Here is a 20938-nt window from a genome sequence, read left to right on the forward strand (position 1 = left end):
GACACAACAACTCACGTTCTCTCTTCCCTAACTCGCACACTCCAGTCAGGAACCCTGGGAGGTCACGTGATCTCCTACCATAGACACCCGCCCAACAGCTAGAGCGTCTTCCCTTTCTCTCGTTACCATGGCGACAAAGTGCCGCTTTCATTTTCTGAGCTAGCTGGTGCTGGATGTTTGTACCCTGGAAAGGGAAATTTGAGGAGGTGCTGCTGATTATTTTGTGCCAAACTCACATCTAAACAGCAGGCAATTGTTCAGGGTTGCACTCTAGCTTATAACTAGGTGCCTTGTAGCAGATATATATATAATGAATTAAACGTGTCATTAAAAACTCAATTAATAACAATACATGTTCATTTTATTACCCCTTATCAAAAGCAATTTATCACACAAAAAAACTGTCTGGCCAGGACATCAGAATCATTCTAAAATAATAAATAGGAATGTCACTTATTTCATACTAGAGGCAGCAATATAATTCATATATCATTTCCATAATAACTTATAATTTCATATAATTTATAACCAACTTAGGTGTGAATAGGGTTGTCGCAAACGTACTCACACATAAATTCACACAAAAATAGCAATAAGCGGAGGGAGATACTCCCAAAATATTTTGTAGCGCTCACAGGATATATTCACTTTTTTAGGAGCAGCAGGGGGTATATTAAGGGGCATCCCCAATACCCTTCTCACCTTGCTAAGAGCTAAGGGGGCCCAGCCTGAAGGCCAGTTAGGGGGAGATGTGGGGTGAGTGCTTATTTGTGCCCTGGGTACCCCTGGAACTATAGCAGGGTGACGGTTACCCCAATGTTTCTATATATCTTTCACCTTGTTATGAGCTAAGGGGGCCCAGCCTGAAGGTCAGTTAGGGGGAGATTTGGGGTGAGTGCTTATTTGTACCCTGGGTACCCCTGGAACTATAGCAGGGTGACGGTTACCCCAATGTTTCTATATATCTGTCACCTTGTTATGAGCTAAGGGGGCCCAGTCTGAAGGTCAGTTAGGGGGAGATATGGGGTGAGTGCTTATTTGTACCCTGGGTACCCCTGGAACTATAGCAGGGTGACGGTTACCCCAATGTTTCTATATATCTGTCACCTTGTTATGAGCTAAGGGGGCCCAGCCTGAAGGTCAGTTAGGGGGAGATTTGGGGTGAGTGCTTATTTGTACCCTGGGTACCCCTGGAACTATAGCAGGGTGACGGTTACCCCAATGTTTCTATATATCTGTCACCTTGTTATGAGCTAAGGGGGCCCAGCCTGAAGGTCAGTTAGGGGGAAAATTTGGGGTGAGTGCGTATTTGTGTCCTGGGTTCCCCTGGAACTATAGCAGGGTGACTGTTACCCCAATGTTTCTATATATCTGTCACCTTGTTATGAGCTAAGGGGGTCCAGCATGAATGCCAGTTAGGGGGATATTTCGGGTGAGTGCTTATTTGTACCCTGGGTACCCCTGGAACTATAGCAGGGTGACTGTTACCCCAATGTTTCTATATATCTGTTACCTTGTTATGAGCATGAAGGCCAGTTAGAGGGAGATTTGGGGTGAGTGCTTATTTGTGCCCTCTGTACCCCTGGAACTATAGCAGCGTGACTGTTACACCAATGTTTCTGTGGTGTTTATACAAATGGCCTGTAGATGTCACTGTGTTCAGACTTATACTGTGCATACTTCCTGGACAGCTTAAAAAGTGAAAGTAAAAGTTACTGTTGTGTAATGGCTGCCTGAGTCTGCTAATAAAGCACTGTTATACTCTACTCATCCTCGGCTACCCAAAACATAACAAATTGACGACGAGATGACTCTTCAACGTCAGCAGCAGCCTGCACCTTTTCTTCCAAACCCTGGTGAGCCTACCATACCTTTTACTGCTTGGATCGTATGTTTGAAAACTACATTATTGCTGCTGACCAAGGGGAGATTTCTGCTGCTAGAACGTGTGCTTTACTTATTCACTGCCTAGGAGGGGCAGCGTATTCTATACATTACCATTACCTGTTGGTGCTTATGAAACTGCTCTTACTGCTATAAAAAAACTTTTTCGTGCCAAGAGTAAATGTGGTTGCTGAAAGATATAAATTCCGCCAACGTGGACAACGTGATGGCGAATCCACAGAACAATTTGTAGCAGCTTTGAGAGAGCTGGTTGTTACCTGTGACTTTGGGAATCTAACAGATGAAATGCTTAGAGACCAAATAGTGGAAAAAACAAACTCACCTCGCATTAGAGAGAGACTGCTTCTAGAGCAGGATTTAACCCTTGCAAAGGCTATTACAGTTGAACTGCTGGGAATGTACAGACTGAATTCAGCACTGTGGCCTAATAATGCACAGTCACAGGCAAAATACAGCGCTAGGAAAAGGGATTCACCTACAATGCAAAACGGTGCAGCAAATACAAATAGAAAATACTGCTTTCGCTGTGGTTCAACACACTGCAAAGTATGTTACATGTCCTGCAAAAGTTGTACAGTACCGCAAATGCAAAAAGGTAGGACATTTTGCTAAGATCTGCCGTGGTTCTGCTAAAGATGTTCATGAAGTCACTGCTCCAAATGACACAGTATTAAGTGTGGATAAAGCTGGTACATTTATTCCAGACAAGTTTATATGCACTGTCAGTGTCAGTACTGCTTCTGCTGACAAGGGACACTCCATTAACCTGATGCTTGATACAGGTTCAGCTGTTCCTATACTACCAAAGGATGTTTTCTTGAAATACTTTGCAAAAGATCCGCTTGTTGCACCTGCCCTGAAACTGGTCAGTTACTTAAAGGATCTAATCCCTGTGCTTGGTTGCTTGCCAGTGACTGTACAGTTGTAATCAAATACTGCAAAATGTGACTTTTACATTGTGAATAAGGGAACTGCTATACTTGGAATGGATCTCTTTGCTGCATTAAACCTACAATTAGTTGATGGTCTCATTACTACAGCACCAGTGCCTGCCACACAGCCAGTGTCTAAAATTTCACCACAAAGCAACACTTCACTGGGCTGTGCAAAGAACTTGTACACAAAGTTAAGTTGAGACCAGATGTAAAACCAGTACCATTCCCTGATTCAGCATGGGAAAAACTTGCTATTGATATTGTCGGTCCTTTTACAGATGCTCCTTTAGACTGTAGATTTGCTATGGCCTGAAATTGCATTTGTTTCTCATATAACATCAGCTACAGTAATAACATTTCTGACTACAGTCTTCAGCAGAGAAGGTAATCCAAAGGAGTTAATATCAGACAACAGACCACAGTTTGTCTCATCTGAGTTTGAATCCTTTCTGAGAGAGAGGAATATTGTGCATAGGAAATCTTCAGTGTATTACCCACAAGCAAATGGAGAAACTGAGCGATTCAACAGAAGTCTGAAAGAAGCACTACAGACAGCAAATCTTAGTGGGAAATCTTGTAAAGTATTTACAACAGAGTTCCTACATAACTACAGAGCAACGCGCCATGCGACAACCCAATCATCTCCAGCTGTATTATTACATAGCAGACAGATGTGCACTAAGTTACATGTTGCAGACATCAAACTTCCACAAAATACTGTGCCTACAAAATCATCTACTGCTGACATTGTGAAACGTCTACAAGCCAAATGTAAGGCTTATACTGACAGAAAATGTGGTGTAAGAGAAGTGCACTTTCAGACTGGATCTTTTGTCAGAATTAAGAAACCAGGACTACTGAAACAAGGACAATCTAAATTTACTACACCACTTGAAGTGAGACGCCAGCGAGGACCATACACATATGAACTGTCTGATGGACGCATATGGAATGCAAGTCATCTTGCTCTTGTTAGATATGACTTTGGAGAAGCTCCATTTAATAAAGGACATTTTCCTACTCCTGATGTCAACTGCAGTAGGCCTGAAGAAAGTGAACCTATTAGGCGTAATGAGAGAATCAGAAAACTACCTGCATGGACCAAGGACTTTGTGATATGAAGAATGTATAATATTGTTTTAAAATGCATACTGTTTCATTGTTGCTGTTTATTATAGTTGTCCAAATGCTTTCCTTCTATAGGGGGAATATGTGGTGTTTATACAAATGGCCTGTAGATGTCACTGTGCTCAGACCTATACTGTGCATACTTCCTGGACAGCTTAAAAAGTGAAAGTAAAAGTTACTGTTGTGTAATGGCTGCTAAGAGTCTGCTTATAAAGCACTGTTATACTCTACTCATCCTCGGCTACCCAAAACATAACAGTTTCTATATATCTCTAACCTTGTTATGAGCTAAGGGGGCCCAGCATGAAGGCCAGTCGCTTTTTAAAGAGACTATGAGGGAATACTCTGCCCATAGCAAACCTGAGCACAGCAACATTCAAAACACTGTACACCCAAAACCTGTAGCACATATGACACTTTTCTGTGTTATTAAGCCACAATGGAATACACAATGCCAATACACTTGTTCCATAAAAAAAACTCTGCATAGCCAGGACAACTTTGTTTTTTTGTAGCATGTTCTAAGAGATTGTAACAATTATGGGCAAAAAAAGCAAGCAGTTAGTGTTACCAAATTGCCAACAAATGAGTAAAATAAAAATAAGCCATTGAGTCCCTTTAATGCAATTTACATATTTATTTTATTTAAAAAAATTAAGATTACAAAGGATACAAATACAAAAAAAATATATGACATTTTATAGGCATAAAATTTATGGTCCCAGACATGAATTTACAATATACAGTTTATGCTTCGTTGCTCTATTAATTTGAATGTACAATAAAGGCTCCACAATTTCATTTGATTGCATAGTGGGTTTGCCACTCCCCTACGCAGAACCTTAGAAAAAGTTGAAAACAAATAAATAGCAACATGTGCCCTTTAATCACCTCCAGAATAAGGCAAAAATATAACAAGGCACATTGGCCATCCATATAAATGTATATCATGTACAAACATGGGGTCTCACTCAGATCTGAGTTCACTGATCACCATTATTAATACCCTATAGTAGTTTGGGGGCTCTGTAACATTGGTCGTGAGTGTGTTCTGGCCCAGCCGCTGTTTTAGTGGCAGCAAACATCTTCTTATTTTTCTTTAAGTAATTCCTCGGGTTCCATCCTTCATTGCAATTATCTTATTATGTGTATAATGCCAATATGTGCTGAATATTTCCTAAGCCTACGACTATCCATGTAAGAGAGACACGCTGAGATGCTCTGGCCCATGGGCCAAAAAAGTAGTAAATTCCTAGCAGCTTAGTGTAAAGGGAAAATGTACCCCCAGTTGCGTAACTAGGTGTTATTGGGCCCCACAATACATTGAATTAAAATGGCTCATTAATTAAGGCTGCACGGGGCCCCCTAAACCTCGGTGCAGCTGCAGGATCTGCTTCCTCTGTAGATACGCCCCTGTGTACCCCATTTCTATGGGTTTATATTCACAATAGTCTACCTTATTCTATGTGCAAATATATATATAAATATGGGTGGGAGCTGCAATATTTCTTCCCATGACTGAGGCATTCAGTGTGGATATATACGGGGCCTCTATTCAGGGGTGACTGGGGGAAAGCAATAAAGCAGCACACACTCATAGATCAATATAAATATGCAGAAGTGGGTAAAATTAAGTATACCCTCAGTTATTCGTCAAACAAAGAATAAATGATAAATATTATCAAAGCGCCATTTCCCTTTAAATACTTTTAATACTGCATCTTTTAAGAGGGGGTGTTTGAGGCTACTGTACCTGACAGGCAATGTAGCAGCCCTATGATCTGTTACAAATCTATAAAGGCAAACTTAGTCTGGGGCTAAACCATTTACCTTGGGGGGATCTAGCTGCTATAGGAGTATAATGTCCAACATCCGCTCCTAACAGCCAAAGTCTATCAATATGTCTTCTAAAGTGCCAAGAACCATGGAAAATATAGACATTGTAGGAGCAAGGATAACAGTTAATAATGCAGATAATAATAATAATAAAGGCTTTATAAAGTTTAATTTGTGTTGGTGTTTATTTTTTTCGATGTATACTAACAAATTTTTTAAATTTTTTTTTTATGTTAATGGTCCTTTAAATTGGGTTTTAAGTGCTTTTGTTTGGTCTAATCATACCACACACATCCTCGTCATTTCATCAATATTTTGGTTTTGTCCAGTGTTTCGGCCAGTTTCAGAAACATTACATTTTCATGCTCATGTGATAAATAACCCAATAACTCCAGATCCAGACCATCTCAATTCTTTAAAGGGGTTGTTCGCCTTTGAGTTTTGAGTGACTTTTAGTATGATGTAGAGAGTGATATTCTGAGATTATTTGCAATTAGTTTTCATTTTTTCTTATTTGTGGTTTTTGTGTTATTTAGCTTTTTATCCAGCAGCTCTCCAGTTTGTAGTTCCAGCCATCTGGTTGCTAGGGTTCAAATTACCCTAGCAACCATGCACTGATTTGAATAAGAGACTGGCATATGAATAGGAGAGGCCTGAATAGAACGATGAGTCATAAACAGTAGCGATAACAATAAATGTGTAGCTTTACAGAGAATTTGTTTTTTAGATGGAGTCAGTGACCCTCGTTTAAAAGTTGGAAAGATGGCAAACTGGAGGGCTGCTGAATAAAAAGCTAAATAACTCAAAAACCACAAATAATAAAACCAATTGCAAATTGTCTCAGAATATCACTCTCTACGTCAGTGATCCCCAACCAGTAGCTCGTGAGCAACATGTTACTCTCCAACCTCTTGGATGTTGCTCCCAGTGGCCTCAAAGCAGGAGCTTATTTTTGAATTCCAGGCTTGGAAGCAAGTTTTGGTTGTATGAAAACCAGATGTACTGCCAAACAGAGTCTCCTGTAGGCTGCCAATCCTCATAGGGACTATCAATAGCCAATCACAGCCCTTATTTGGCACCACCCAGGAACATTTTCCATGCTCGTGTTGCTCCCGAACTCTTTTTAAATCTGAATGTTGCTCACGGGTGAAAAAGGTTGGGGACCCCTGCTCTACGTCATACTAAAAGATAATTTAAAGGTGAACAACCCCTTTAATCAGGTCTGGGCTGTATTTAGGTGCCCTAGGAGATGGACCTCAACCATTCCCTCTGATTGGCTCATATGCAAACAGTCCTGCTGTCCAGCACATACGCTGATTGGGGAGGAACAAGGCACCCCCTAAGCGCCACTGATGGATTTAGCCACAAGTATTTGCTAGTGGGCCGGGGTTTATTATCTGAACATTTATCATATAGTCCCCTGAGGGCTGCCCCCTATGCATGGGTGCTTATATAATATATACACCCCTGTACTTGGTTGATTTCAAATGTAAAAACATCATCCATTTAACATGCATATCAGAAGAGCATATAAACAGAATGAGCTTAAATACTCCACAGGATTCATTCATGCAACCAAGTACTTAATATAAAATATATCATTTGTAACACAATCTTCTTAAAGCAGAAAAACTAGGGATACTGGGGTGCTGACCCATTATATAAATGTAGAGCTCAGTGGTATCCTATACAAATCAGTATACATGGCAGTCCTAATGGGCTGGATTTGTTATACTTTGCCTTCAGTGCCTTGCATTTGGGGATGAATTCTGTTATATATGAATATCTGTTGTCTAAAGTTGGACAGACAGTTTATAGATTGGATGCAGCAGACATAGGATAAGAATAGAAGAGTGAAGTTAGAGGTGGCCACAGTCCTCTAGAGTAAAATTCCGCCACTCTCCATTCATTTCTATGGGATTTTTAAAAGAGTATTTATCAATGGGTGAAAGTGAAAGTTCATCCTTTAATAAATACACCTTTCAAAATCCCATAGAAATGAATCGAGAGTGGCAGAATTTTACTCTAGAGGACTGTGGCCACCTCTAACTTCACTCTTTATACCCCAAAGTCTCATTAACAGAGAGTAACAATCACCCAGAATGCTATAGGAAGGGTTGGTTTTAGGGCAGGACAATTATTCCCTTGGGAAAAATATTTCAAATATGTGACTTAAAAATTAGGGATATTCACATAAATCATTGGTATGTTTGCGGATATGTTAAAGGACATACACAACATAGGGCTCATGTACAATTGCTAAGTGGTGCCAAGAAAAGAAACCATTCACCTGCACTAGTGATGCAGCAAGGTGTAGTGATCCAGAAGACTACAGAAACTTAGATAAAGTGACAGTTCACCTTGAAATTTACTTTAAATGGGATGTTCACAGATTGATTTTTCAGCAATTTGCAGTTGGTCTCGAAAGGCCCCCCATACAGGGGAGAGATAAGCTGCCGACAAATTAATTTTCATAGTTTTTGAATTATTTACTACTTTACAATTGGGCTTCATTATTTTTTTTTTTTTTTTTTTATAGTTTATGAATTGTTTGCCTTCTTCTGACTCTTTCCAGCTTCCAAAAGGGGGTCACTGACCCCACCTAAAAACAAATACTCAGTAAGGCTACACATTTAATTTTATTGCTACTTTTTCTTACTCATCTTTCTATTCTGGTCCTCCCTATTCATATTCCAGTGTCTCACTGGCCAAAAGTCGGCCAGATGTAGATCGGCCTGTCTGAAAAATCGCATATGTATGGCCAGCGTTATTACTTTTTTTTCCTGAAATGTTTGCCTTTCCTTAAAACACAAATAAGGCCAATGGCAGGCTGTCTTATGGTAGCCATACACGAACTGATAAAAGCTGTAGACCTGGCTGGTCCAGATTGAATCAGAAGATTATTGGCCCATGTGTTGGTCTTGCCTGACCCATTTTTAGAAAGATATCGGGCAGCTTAGAATCCAGTTGGATAAGGATTACATTTTTGCGTTTGCTAACACAACTACCAGGGGTGCAACGGCACCTGAGCCTTTTCCCCTATAGGACCTGCCAGGGACACAGAGACCCTAGGCAGTGGCACAGGCTGGTGGGGAAAGCAGACCGAGGGAGGGTAGGGGACATAAGCCACTGGTTCTGTTGATGAGCAATGAGCAGATCATTGGCCTGGAAGCTTGACCCAGCAACCTGAAGTGCAAATTAGGCAAAGATCCACCTGTTTGGCAACAGTTACCAGAAAAGATGATCTTACTGCGTTAATTTCAATGTAAATTTCCCCTTTAACAGAGCTATGAATTATATTCAAGCCACATATAAAATAAGCCAGTGAAGAAACCATGGCAAGTCTCCAACTGATGTCTGGGGCAGCTGGGGGCAGCCTGTAGAACAATGCACCATTATTCGGAAATACTATATTGCAATTTTTCTTTTGTTTTCCTCCAGAACACTTGCAGTCCGATTCAGCCAACAGGGACAGCCGACAGTCCGATTCAACCGACAGTCTGATTCCGCCGACAGGAACACAGAGCATCTCGGATGAGAGATCCTTGTAGGTTACAACACCTGGCACAATGCATTCACTTTGTAAGTAAAACTGGAAGCCGGCTCAGCATCCACTCACATCGCATCCACATAAGCAACATTCGCCACCAGACCCGCGCTCCTTCTTCACATAGATCGGCGGATCCAAGGCTGCCAGTTGATTTAACATTCACCACCTACTAAACTCTACCAACTCACCAGAGCAGAACTATTTGGTTACCTCAGGAAAACCCCCAGTAGGAAGACACCTTATTGTTCTCCATAGAAACATTCACACCATCTCCATTTTGTTCTTTTCCTCACTGAGAGAACTTAGAGGCTATGGCTGACAAACGGGTGCCTCAACAGTTCTTCTGCCGTCGGCCTACGTTTCTCTTCCACAAATATCTGCTTCATGAAGTCCCTGCAGGCGTCGGAAACGTTATCCGGGAGACGGGGCTTGGTGGGCTGAGTGGCAATTTTAAAGATGGCAGCCATGGCTTCGTACTCCGACCAAGGAGGTTTTTCAGTCAGCATCTCCACCACCGTGCATGCCACACTCCTGTGAGTGTAAAACAAGAACATTTCATTAATACAATTTACTACACTGACTTTTTTCATTTCATAGTGGCTTTTTTTTAGTTGGCAGCTGTGTTTGCATACTGCTGCCATGTTCTTCTAGAAGCATCCCTACTGAGTCCTTACCACACATCCGCTTTTCTCCCGTATCCCTCTCCGCTGATCACCTCCGGACTCATCCAGTATGGAGTCCCGGTTACAGACTTAATGCCGGTCCCAGACATGCAGATGGTTTGGATGCGTTTGCTGGCCCCGAAGTCTCCGAGTTTCACGTTCCCAGCTGAGTCTCTCAGAATGTTGGCACCTGCACACATTGGACACAGAGGTTTTTTTAGTGTAATCTGAGAGTGACGATAATCCAGTCTCTTTCCTTTGTTATGCTGAGAGCACATTTAGTAAATCCAGGAAATAACCAGGCAACGAGCCACCATTAAGAGCAGCTCACAAAGCCAATATTTTATCTAACAAGTCCAGACTTCCTGTGTTGTCCTCTCTGCTGGAGCCTGATGTGTTCCTGCCATTCCTTTTTTTTATTACAGCCTATCTCTTAAGTACAGCCCAAAGCTGCTATTGTTGTATCACTAAAATGACACATTAAAGGAGAATTCAACCCTAAATTTAAAAAACCCTACCCCCGCCCTACATAGACTCCCTCCCTCCTCCCCACAGCCCAGCTGTTACCCCGGGCAAAAGCCCCTAATGTTTTACTTACCCCTCGGTGCAGATTCAGGCATCAGAGTTCACAGGCGCCATCTTCTTCTCTTCGGAAATCTTTCGAATGAGACCAGTGTGGCGCAGCATGTGCAGTTGGAGCACTTTTCTGTCTCGCGGCAACTGCGCATGCGCCAAAACTCACGAAAATTGCAGAAGCGCCGGTCTCATTCCGAAGATTACTGAAGCAGCTGAAGATGGGGCCCGTGAACTCCAATGCCTGAATCTGAGGGGGGTAAGTAAAACGTTAGGGGCATTTGCCCGGGGTTACACTTAGGCTGGGGGGAGGAGGGAGGGCGGGTTTTTTTAAGTTTAGGGTTAAATTCTCCTTTAACACCTCATCTCAGAAATTCCTTTCCATGCCCTCATATTCAATTCATGACTATTATTAAAGTTTAACCAAGACTGCCATTTTGGAGTCAGGAAGGAATTTTTTCCCCCTCTAAGGCAAAATGGAGAGGCTTTAAATGTTTTTTGCCTTCCTCTGGATCAACTGGCAGTTAGGCAGGTTATATACAGACTTAAAAGGTTGAACTTGATGGACGTGTGTCTTTTTTCAACCTAACTTACTAAGTTCCTATGTAAGAGAACGGTAATTGCTAAACAGGCTCAATTAAAAATTCTATATTCCAGATATGCAAATCTCCACTTTCTCAGGCTTCTTAATGTCTTATATCTCAGCAAACCAAGGAAAACATAATCAAATACAAGTATAGGATCTATTATCCAGAATGCTCATGATCCAGGGATTTCCGAATAAGGGGTCTTTCCATAATCCCTTAAATCTGCTAAAAATCAAAAGGGGGGTTCAACATTATGTTAACTTTTAGTACGTTATAGAATGGCTCATTCTAAGCAATTTTTCAATTCATCTTAATTTTTTCTTTCCAACTTTCAAATGGGGGTCACTGACCCCCATCTAAAAACACATGATATGTAATACACATTAAGAGCTGCTTTGTATTACTCTCCTATTCATATTCCAGTCTCTTATTCAAATCAGTGCATATTTGCTAGGGTAATTTGGACACTAGAAACCAGATTGAACGTTTTGCAAACCGGGTAACTGCTGAATAAAAATCGAAATAACTAAAAAAACTAGGGATGCACCAAATCCAGGATTCGGTTCAGGATTCAGGCTTTTTCAGCAGGATTTGGATTTGGCTGAATACCTGTGCCTGGCTGAACCGAATCCGAATTTGAATATGTAAATTAGGGGTGGGTAGGGAAATCACGTGGTTTTTGTCACAAAAGAAGAATTTTTTCCACTTTTTTTCCCTGCACCTAATTTACATATGCAAATTAGGATTCGATTCGGTATTCGGCCGAATCTTTCACCAAGGATTCAGGGATTCGGCCTAATCCCAAATACTGGATTCGGAACATCCCGACAAAAAACAGAAATCATTTTTAAAAAAAATGAAGAGCAATTGCAAATTGTCTCAGAATATCATGAAAAATAAAAGTTAATTTAAAGGTGAACAACCCCTTTAAACATTAACTAAACCTAACAGAACCCAAAAACCATCAAACGATTTGGGTTTATTTAATGGTTAAATAGAATAAAGAATATAGATCTGTGCAGCTTTGTTACCATCAAGTAGAAGCTGCTGTTTTATTGTAACAGAGAAAAAAAGAAAATCAGTTTTAAAAATTAGAATTATTTGCTTATTGTCTATGGGAGACTGGCTTTTTGTAATTCGGAGCTTTCTGGATCACGGGTTTCTAAGGAGTATAGAGTTTCCATTTAAAGAATGTTGGTGGAGTTGTAGGCCTTTGGTGCACTCTGTGTTTCTATGTTGCAGGCAGAAAAAAGCCAATGAGTCCCCATCCACTCTTTGGCAGGCAAACTGCTAATTTATGCATTTTTGCACCGAAATCTGTTCTATGTGCACTGACAGCCTGATCCCATCCCCCTGTTCCGCAGGCCCCCGTGCAACTGCAGGGTCTGCTTCGTCTATAGTTACACCACTGAATATCCTTGTTACTTTTTATTACATATGTTTCTATTCGGTTCCACTTCTATTCATCTTCCAGCATTCATACCACTGCCTTGTTGCTAGGGAGAAATTGGACCCTAGCAACCAGATAGATGCTGAAATCCCAAACTGCTGAACAAAAAGCTAAATCATTTAAAAACCATAAAAAAAGCGAAGACCAGTTGCAAATGGTTTCAGAATAGCAGTGTCTCTATCAAATCAAATTTTAGTTTAAAGGTGAACCTTAAAAAAAAGAGACTGCAGCTCCGTGTTTGCTGGCAGCCAACCTTTCTGAATAACTAAAGGAGAGAGAGAGAGAAGTGAGACTTATTTGCAGAGAAGGGAAAAAATGAAACGAGTGAATTTCTGACACCCACCTTTAATGTCTCTATGTACAATCATATTGCCGTGCAAGTAGGACACCCCCTGCAGTATCTGTCTCGTGTACCGACGGGTGACATTTTCCGTCAGCGCGCCGTAGGCTTTCAGCTGGTCTTTAATAGAACCCTAAATCAGAATAGGAAAATACTTATCATTTGCAGCTGGCACAAAGGTCCCATTGGGTATATTTGTAGGCATTTTATTATTTCTATTGCATTCTGATGATTGTTCGTAGGATCGGATGGGTAGTTAAAGGGATACTGTCATGGGAAAACATGTTTTTTTTTTTCAAAACGCATCAGTTAATAGTGCTGCTCCAGCAGAATTCTGCACTGAAATCCAATTCTCATAAGAGCAAACTAATTTCATTTGAAATTTGAAATCTGACATGGGGCTAGACATATTGTCAGTTTCCCAGCTGTCTCCAGTCATGTGACTTGTGCCTGCACTTTAGGATGGCACTACTTTCTGGCAGGCTGTTATTGCTCCTACTCAATGTTACTGAATGTGTCTCAGTGGGACTTGGCTTTTACTATTCAGTGTTGTTCTTAGATCTACCAGGGAGCTGTTATCTTGTGTTAGGGAGCTGTTATCTGGTTACCTTCCCATTGTTCTGTTGTTAGGCTGCTGGGAGGAGGGTGATATCATTCCAACTTGCAGTACAGCAGTAAAGAGTGACTTAAGTTTATCAGAGCACAAGTCACATGACTGGGGGCAGCTGGGAAATTGACAATATGTCTAGCCCCATGTCAGATTTCAAAATTGAATATAAAAAAATCTGTTTGCTCTTTTGCAAAATGGATTTTAGTGTAGAATTCTGCTGGAACAACACTATTAACTGATGTGTTTTTAAAAAAAACAAGTTTTCCCATGACAGTATCTCTTTAAACACATGTGAGTTTAAGCTGACAGTTTTGCCTTTAGTAGGCCTTTTGTGTGCTCTACAGATTCGCCATTGATGGTGCTCTGTTCTGACAGCAATTCTTTGAAATGTCAGGAGCCAACGCTGCCATTAGTTGGAATCTGTCATAATCAGTATATTTTAACTGGAAGATAAAGTAAAGAGAAATCCTGCTTACAAGAAAGTACATTTTCCATAAATTTGTTTGACATACCAAGCAGGGGCGCTCCACAAATGAGGCGAGTTGATCCACTCGCCTCAGGCGGCAGCGCCCCCCCTGGTTACCAGGGGCGGCAAAAATGCAGCTCCTGGTAACTAAGAGCCGAATTTCCAGTTTTCAACCCGGAAATTCGTCTCTTCTAGTGCAGAGAGCGCAATTGCAGTCTCTGAACTAGCGTCGTGCAGCACCCTGACCCCCTCCTGGGATGGGGGTGGCAACGGAAGGCCGAATCAGGCAGCATAAAGGCGTGTAATCGGCGCTGATACCAAGGTAGAGCCCTTTATAAAGCAGCCCAGTATCCATAGCGCAGCATGAAGCCATTACATACATGATCGGCACTTAGTATAGAAAAATAAACTGCAGTATTTCATCAAGTGTCCAACCAGCAAAGTATCTCCAGCTGACTCACTTATTCCTTAACCAAACACTTTGATATGTGAGTAAACTGATTAAGAAGCACTTTATTGTAAGTGTATTTCCCAAAGAAACCCCTTTACAAACCAGCCATTAAATACGGGAAAAAGGTAAACAGAGACAGACTGTTTAACCTGTGACTGTCCTGCACAAAGATCAGCCGTCAGCAGCCGAGCAGAGTCTGGACATGGTGTTTCTCTATCTAAGACTGGTACCAAACTGCACTGGCAGTGCCATTAAAGGAGAACTAACGCTTAACTAATAAAGTAGCTAGAAATGTTGTACATGATGTTTTGTGCTTCTGTACCAGCCCAAGGCAACCACAGCCCATTAGCAGTAAAGATCTGTGTCTCCAAAGATGCCCCAGTAGCTCCCCATCTTCTTTTCTGCTGATTCACTGCACATGCTCTGTGCTGCTGTCACTTACTGAGCTTAGGGACCCACTCACAATATACAGTACACATAGAATAGAAATGTCACAATATAAGGCTGATTAGTAATTAATACAGATAATTACTACATGGCAGCACAGAAACCAGTGCAATTAGCATCAGAATTTAATAATCAGCAAACCTGTAGCATCAGCTTATATTACAGCCAGGGAAGCTCATTTTCTGCTGGATAATTAGTGACGAGCCCTAAGCTTAGCTTCTCAACAGCCAATCAGAGCCGCTGAGCATGTGAGTGTCACAGACACTTTCCAAGATGGTGACCCCCTGTGACAAGTTTGAAGTCCTGGGTCATTGCTGCTATTGAAACTTTAGGCTGGTGCAATAAGGTCAGTATATATAATATGCAATTTTTAGCCATATTCCTTTTTAGGATTTAGTTCTCCTTTAACTAAACAATCAGCCAGCAAATTGTACAGATTATACTTAAATCATTATAAAAGCGTCAGTCCCCAGGCAATGCAGCCCAGCCATTGATAGAAAATGATTACAGGGACCCTCAGCTCATGTTTCTGTCCATTGTCACAAGCTTACACTTCTGAATACTATAGTGCTTCCAATTCCTGAATGCTGCCAAATCCATATGTTATGTAACGGGTCTGCAGATGTAGGATATAATTAATGATACTCCAGTTTAATGTCAATAACTAACTCACTGTTTAAAGAAAAACATGAAGCCAACTCATAAAAATGGGGTTTCTCTTTCCCCAGAATACAAGCCCATTAAACCTTTAGGTACTTCATGAGCTCCTATAGTCTGTACAGGCATTCAACATTTGCTACTAACCCCTGGCATGTACTCCACAAAGATGGACAGTTTTTTCTCCGTTGGGTCCCTCAGGCAGCCATAATACTGAACTATCCTATCGTGCCGGTGAAGCTTTAGCAGCTGAATCTCACATTCCAATGCATTCACCTCCTGCAGACAGAATGACATTGTGTAAATGAAAAAAACAAACAAACAATGAAAAAGTGATTTTACCGGTACACATTATTCAATGTGAGGATTATCCAGATCATAGATCATCATCTTGTTCCTCACCAGCCAAGATTAGTGGTATAAGTACAGAGGTACCCAAAACTAAGACATAATCCCTGCCCACCAATATAATGCAGGTAACATGATCTGATAGACTGGACCCTAGAAATAACCTTGGTACAAGATGTTGGTACATAGATATCTCGTGAGACGTGCAACATACTCACTTTGCTTGTTTCTTGACTATCTGGATCAAATGGCACCTGCTTTACAGCTAGTTCTCGTCCCGTGTCCACATCGTAGCAAAGATAGACCTCCCCAAATGCTCCTCGGCCAAGAAGCTTCCCCAGTCTCCAGTTTTCAGGTGCCTGAGGAGCTATAGGGAAAGGTTGCTTAAAACATGCCATCTGTGCAATACCCTCACTTTGCTTCTCTTGTAAGTCATCTTAGAATAATGGATAAAATACTTTGAAGAGTTATCAGTCTGTTGTGCTGCCACTTATTAATATAGGATATGAAAGCTAGAATTACAACTCAACAGCTGGAGAAGGTTTTAGGCTGGCCAGAATAATGCAATTACTCTGCCTGTCCTTTGGTTTAAAAGGGGTTACTCCTATGAGCTCTCTGTAGCCCTGCCATGTAGGCTGAATTCAAGATAAGCTTGGTCCTACCATAACGAAAAGAAGAAGATGATGATGGAAAGGATGTAAACTCTTTGCCCTCGGTGTAAATTGTACTATAGAATATGGGATAGCCACAGTGAATGGAGTCTAGCCGTGTACTTACACTTGTTGTTCTGTTCCTGGGATGTGGAACTGAAGAAGGGTAAGCCTTTCTCCGAACTGGTCCACCGCTTCTTCCTTTGCTCATCGCTGGACATAGTGACTAACCCACTCTCCCCATTCATACTTCTCGTTCTGTGGTTGGTGCCGAGTGGGAAAATATTCTCTGGTGGGATGTAACTTCTAGGGAAAGTTCTCCGACCTGAACAATACCACACCAAGCCAATAATGTGGTAAGACCAAGGACAATACGATATAATTTATAAAAAGAATATCACACAACTGTTCTATTTTTCCTGACCCCTGAGATATGCCCTTTATGCAGGCCAGCAGCAAGTCAACACTCATTAACATTTACATTATAATGTGGCCAACAACCAAGCGATATTCATGTTGGGAAATTTGGCCTTCTTGTATCTACGGTAAAGTTGATCAAGGACCACGTCTTCCAGTGCCCCAATCCTACAACAGGCTTTCTGAACAACAGTCTCTGAAACATCTCACCATCGTTGTAGTCTTTTCGGGAAAAGTGATATTGCCGGGGAAAGGTTCCTCCTTTTCCAAACCTCTCATAGAACGGAATTTCAAAATCTAGAAATGAAAATCAAGAATGTCACTATAATGAAGACCATGCTTACATCAACTTCTAAAGTGAGCTTCTTATTCTTGAAGGGGCCTAATCAAAACCCCTTCCATTTGAAGAACACAATGGATTTCCTATGATTTCCAATTGTAACCTTTCTATGGACATGCTCCATATTCATGTTGGGACTTAATGAAAGGCCCAAGCGTTGGATGCTGCAAGGTCAATGAAGATGCTGAGCTAGAGATGGCTATCCCAACCTTGCAGCTATACAAATATATCATGAGTATGATGATGATCCAGCTTTTGTAAGGACTAACAATTATCTCTTGAGGTTCTGAATACACAGAAGTGATTTTGTGTCCATTTGAAGGACACAATGGACTTCCTATGAGAACTATTTCCAAAAGTAACCTTTCTATGGACATGCTCAATAGAAAGGTTCAGTAATAGCAGATAGCTCATGGCTGGCTAGTCCTGGTTGTATAGAGTTCCCTTCTATGCTCATTTGAAGCACTCAATTCAATTGTTTACCTAAACAATCCAAACTGTCATTCAGTTGGCCTTTTCCTCTTGGGACTGGAGTGGAAAAAGCAGGGCTGAAAGGCAAAATCAGACAATGGATTAAAGAAGAACTAAATCTTAAAGGAGCAGGTCTAAAAATGCTCCTCCTCATGTTTAAGGCTGTTTATGTCTTCTCTGAAGATGCCCCAGGAGCTCCGCATCTTCTTTTCTGTATACAAATATATATATATATATACTGTGAGTGCGGTTTTTGTACAGTATTTTGGGTTTACATAATCTTGGAATACTGCACCCAGGCAGCTGTTTTTTCATGCATGAGTGCTCCAGCTTTGTGAGAATATATATATATATATATATATATATATATATATATATATATATATATATATATATATTTCTAGATTCTAGACTAATTAGTAATTAATTCAGATTCTCATTACATGGCAGCTCAGAACCAGTGCAATTTGCATAAGAATTGAATAATCATCCCTGTAGCATCAGTGTTTATGACAGATGCACCTAATTTTCTGCTTGATGATCTGTAACGACCCCTAAGCTTAGCTCCTCAACAGCAGCCCAAAACACACAGAGCATGTGCGGTGCCACTGACACTCCTACTAGAATCCAAGATGGTGAGCTCCTGTTGCAACTTTAAAAGCCTGAATCATTACTGTTATAGGGAACGCTGAACCTTTAGGTTGAGGCAGTAAGTTCAGTATAAAAATACAGCATTTGTAGCCACATTCGTTTTAAGAGTTTAGTTTGCCTTTAACATTCACATGTTGTGCATTATTCAGATATGGGTCTATTAGCTGCAAGTAAGGGGAGGCAGAATTGGCAGCCAATATCTGCCTGTATGGAGGAACCTTTATATTTATTAATTTTGCAAAGGTGTGGGTAACCCAAAAGTTCCCCATGACTATGTCTATGTTTTAGGCAGATAAGTAGGTCATTAGGTTCAGGGATCAGTATGTTGCTTCCAACCCTGTTTGAAAGGTGGGCTTTTGGGTATCCAACTGGAAGGACCCATTCTAGTTTACTTTACTCTTTATATTAACTAATAAGAATAAATAAACAAGTGGAATGTGAGAAAAGCCTGGGTGGAGTTACCAAGCTCTACATACCTTTCCAAGGATCGATCCAATGACTGGCAGCTGCTGGAGAGGGATTCGTTAGGGCTTATGAAAGGGTCAATTACCTGCAGAAAACAGAAAATTAGACTTATTATAAATGTAGAACTTTGGACCCCAAATGGTGCTCTTGCAACTTCTCATGTGGCTGTGACCTTCAGAAACATCCCCGAAAAGTTTATTTGCTGTAACACTGATGATAACTTTTACACTGGAAAGATACTTTTTATTTTTTAGACAATGGAAACCATTTTCACTCAAACAAGTAAGTGATGTTCTGGAGGACACAAAAAGCATTGGATATGTTATTGTGCCATAGATGGACACTATAGGGCTCATTCACTAATACAAGTGCTAAAATACACACAAAAAGCATGTGCTACTATGTGTGCAGGTATGGTGCAATTGAATCTTTGTAAATCACATTTAAATACACATTGATTTGCACTTTGCACTTTACTCTTGCGCTTGTGTGTGAGCAACTTGCCCACTGTGTTTGTGCACTGATAAAATAGCCATGGCCAAGGAGCGACGGCTTAGTGAGGTTTGACACCTGGGGGGGAAATTTACTAAAGGGCGAAGTGGCTAAAATTTGCCAGCGTGACGTCATTTCGGCACTTTGCTGATTTACTAATGGTCATGTAATTACACTAGCGAAGGAGATAGACTAACACCAGGCGTATTTTCTCTCTGGCGAAAGAGCGTTACTACGCAAATTTTGTTTTTACTGAACGTCACCTCTATCACCAGACTTGCCTTCGTCACCTCAGACCAGGCGAAGTGCAATAGAGTAGATAGGACTTGGTCTAAAAAAAGTTGAAATTTTATCTAAGTCCCAAAAAATGCTGGCGTCTTTTCCTTTTTACAGGGTGATAGGCTGAAAAAGATTGTACATTTTTTTGGGTACCCTCCTTCCCCCCTACATTTCCTAACATATGGCACCTAAACTATACAGTGGGCTCATGTGTAGGGCAATATAACAACTTTTTTATCTTTTATTACGGTTCCCTGGACTTGTGTTTAATGTATTTGCTGCAAAGTATTCATCCATTGAAATTGAACTTCCCGCCGTATGCAAATTATCTAACGCTAGCGCAACTTGGCTATGCTTGCCGTAGTAACGCTATCGCAACTGCGCAAGCGTTTCACGCCGGCGACGAAACTTCGGAACTTAGTGAATTAGCATTATCTGTGCGAAGTTGCACCTGGCGAAGTGTGGCGAAGGCAGCAAAGCCATCACTGGCAAATTTTCGCCCATTAGTGAATTTCCCCCCTGGGCGGACTGTATTTTATAACTCACTAATCAGAATAAAAGCAGATCAAAGGCTCATTATAAAGACAGGGGTGCTCCAAATGCTCTGTAAGGTTTTGTATTACTCAGCTTTCTATTCAGGCCCTTTCCTATTCATATTCCACCATATTCCAGAACCTGCCTGAGGCCCGGACTCACTGTGTGTGTATTGGTCGGGTTTAACCAGCGGGTTCTGCAGGTATCGGCCCGGTCTGCACATCAAGTAAAAATTTAAATAACTCAGAAACCAAAAATAATAAAAATAAAAACCAATTGCAAATTGTCTTAGAATATCACTCTCTACATCATACTAAACGTTCATTTAATGGAGAACTAAACCCAAAAAATGAATGTGCTCAGTGGGCTCTGATTGGCTGTTGAGAAGCTAAGCTTAGGGCTCGTCACTAATTATCCAGCAGAAAATGAGCTTCCCTGGCTGTGATATAAGCTGATGCTACAGGTTTGCCGATTATTAAATTCTGATGCTAATTGCACTGGTTTCTGTGCTGCCATGTAGTAATTATGTGTATTAATTACTAATCAGCCTTATATTGTGACATTTCTATTCTATGTGTACTGTATATTGTGAGTGGCTCCCTAAGCTCAGTAAGTGACAGCAGCACAGAGCATGTGCAGTGAATCAGCAGAAAAGAAGATGGGGAGCTACTGGGGCATCTTTGGAGACACAGAT

The 20938-nt window shown here is 41.0% G+C and overlaps 1 protein-coding gene across 1 annotated transcript in view; it reads right to left on the bottom strand.

The window, feature by feature from the left end:
- Window positions 1-8322: 8322 nt before the first annotated feature.
- map3k22.L (mitogen-activated protein kinase kinase kinase 22 L homeolog) overlaps window positions 8323-20938 on the bottom strand; it is a gene marked incomplete at its 5' end in the record, with an annotated part of 99193 nt that continues 86577 nt past the window's right edge. The window contains 9 exon segments of the mRNA NM_001095819.1: window positions 8323-9885; window positions 10029-10206; window positions 12970-13099; window positions 15745-15876; window positions 16164-16312; window positions 16723-16920; window positions 17223-17309; window positions 17836-17900; window positions 18951-19024. Coding sequence (NP_001089288.1) covers window positions 9657-9885; window positions 10029-10206; window positions 12970-13099; window positions 15745-15876; window positions 16164-16312; window positions 16723-16920; window positions 17223-17309; window positions 17836-17900; window positions 18951-19024 — 1242 coding nt within the window. The 3' untranslated portion in view covers window positions 8323-9656.

This window comes from Xenopus laevis, chromosome 6L, assembly GCF_017654675.1.
Source record: "Xenopus laevis strain J_2021 chromosome 6L, Xenopus_laevis_v10.1, whole genome shotgun sequence".
Classification (NCBI taxonomy): domain Eukaryota; kingdom Metazoa; phylum Chordata; class Amphibia; order Anura; family Pipidae; genus Xenopus; species Xenopus laevis.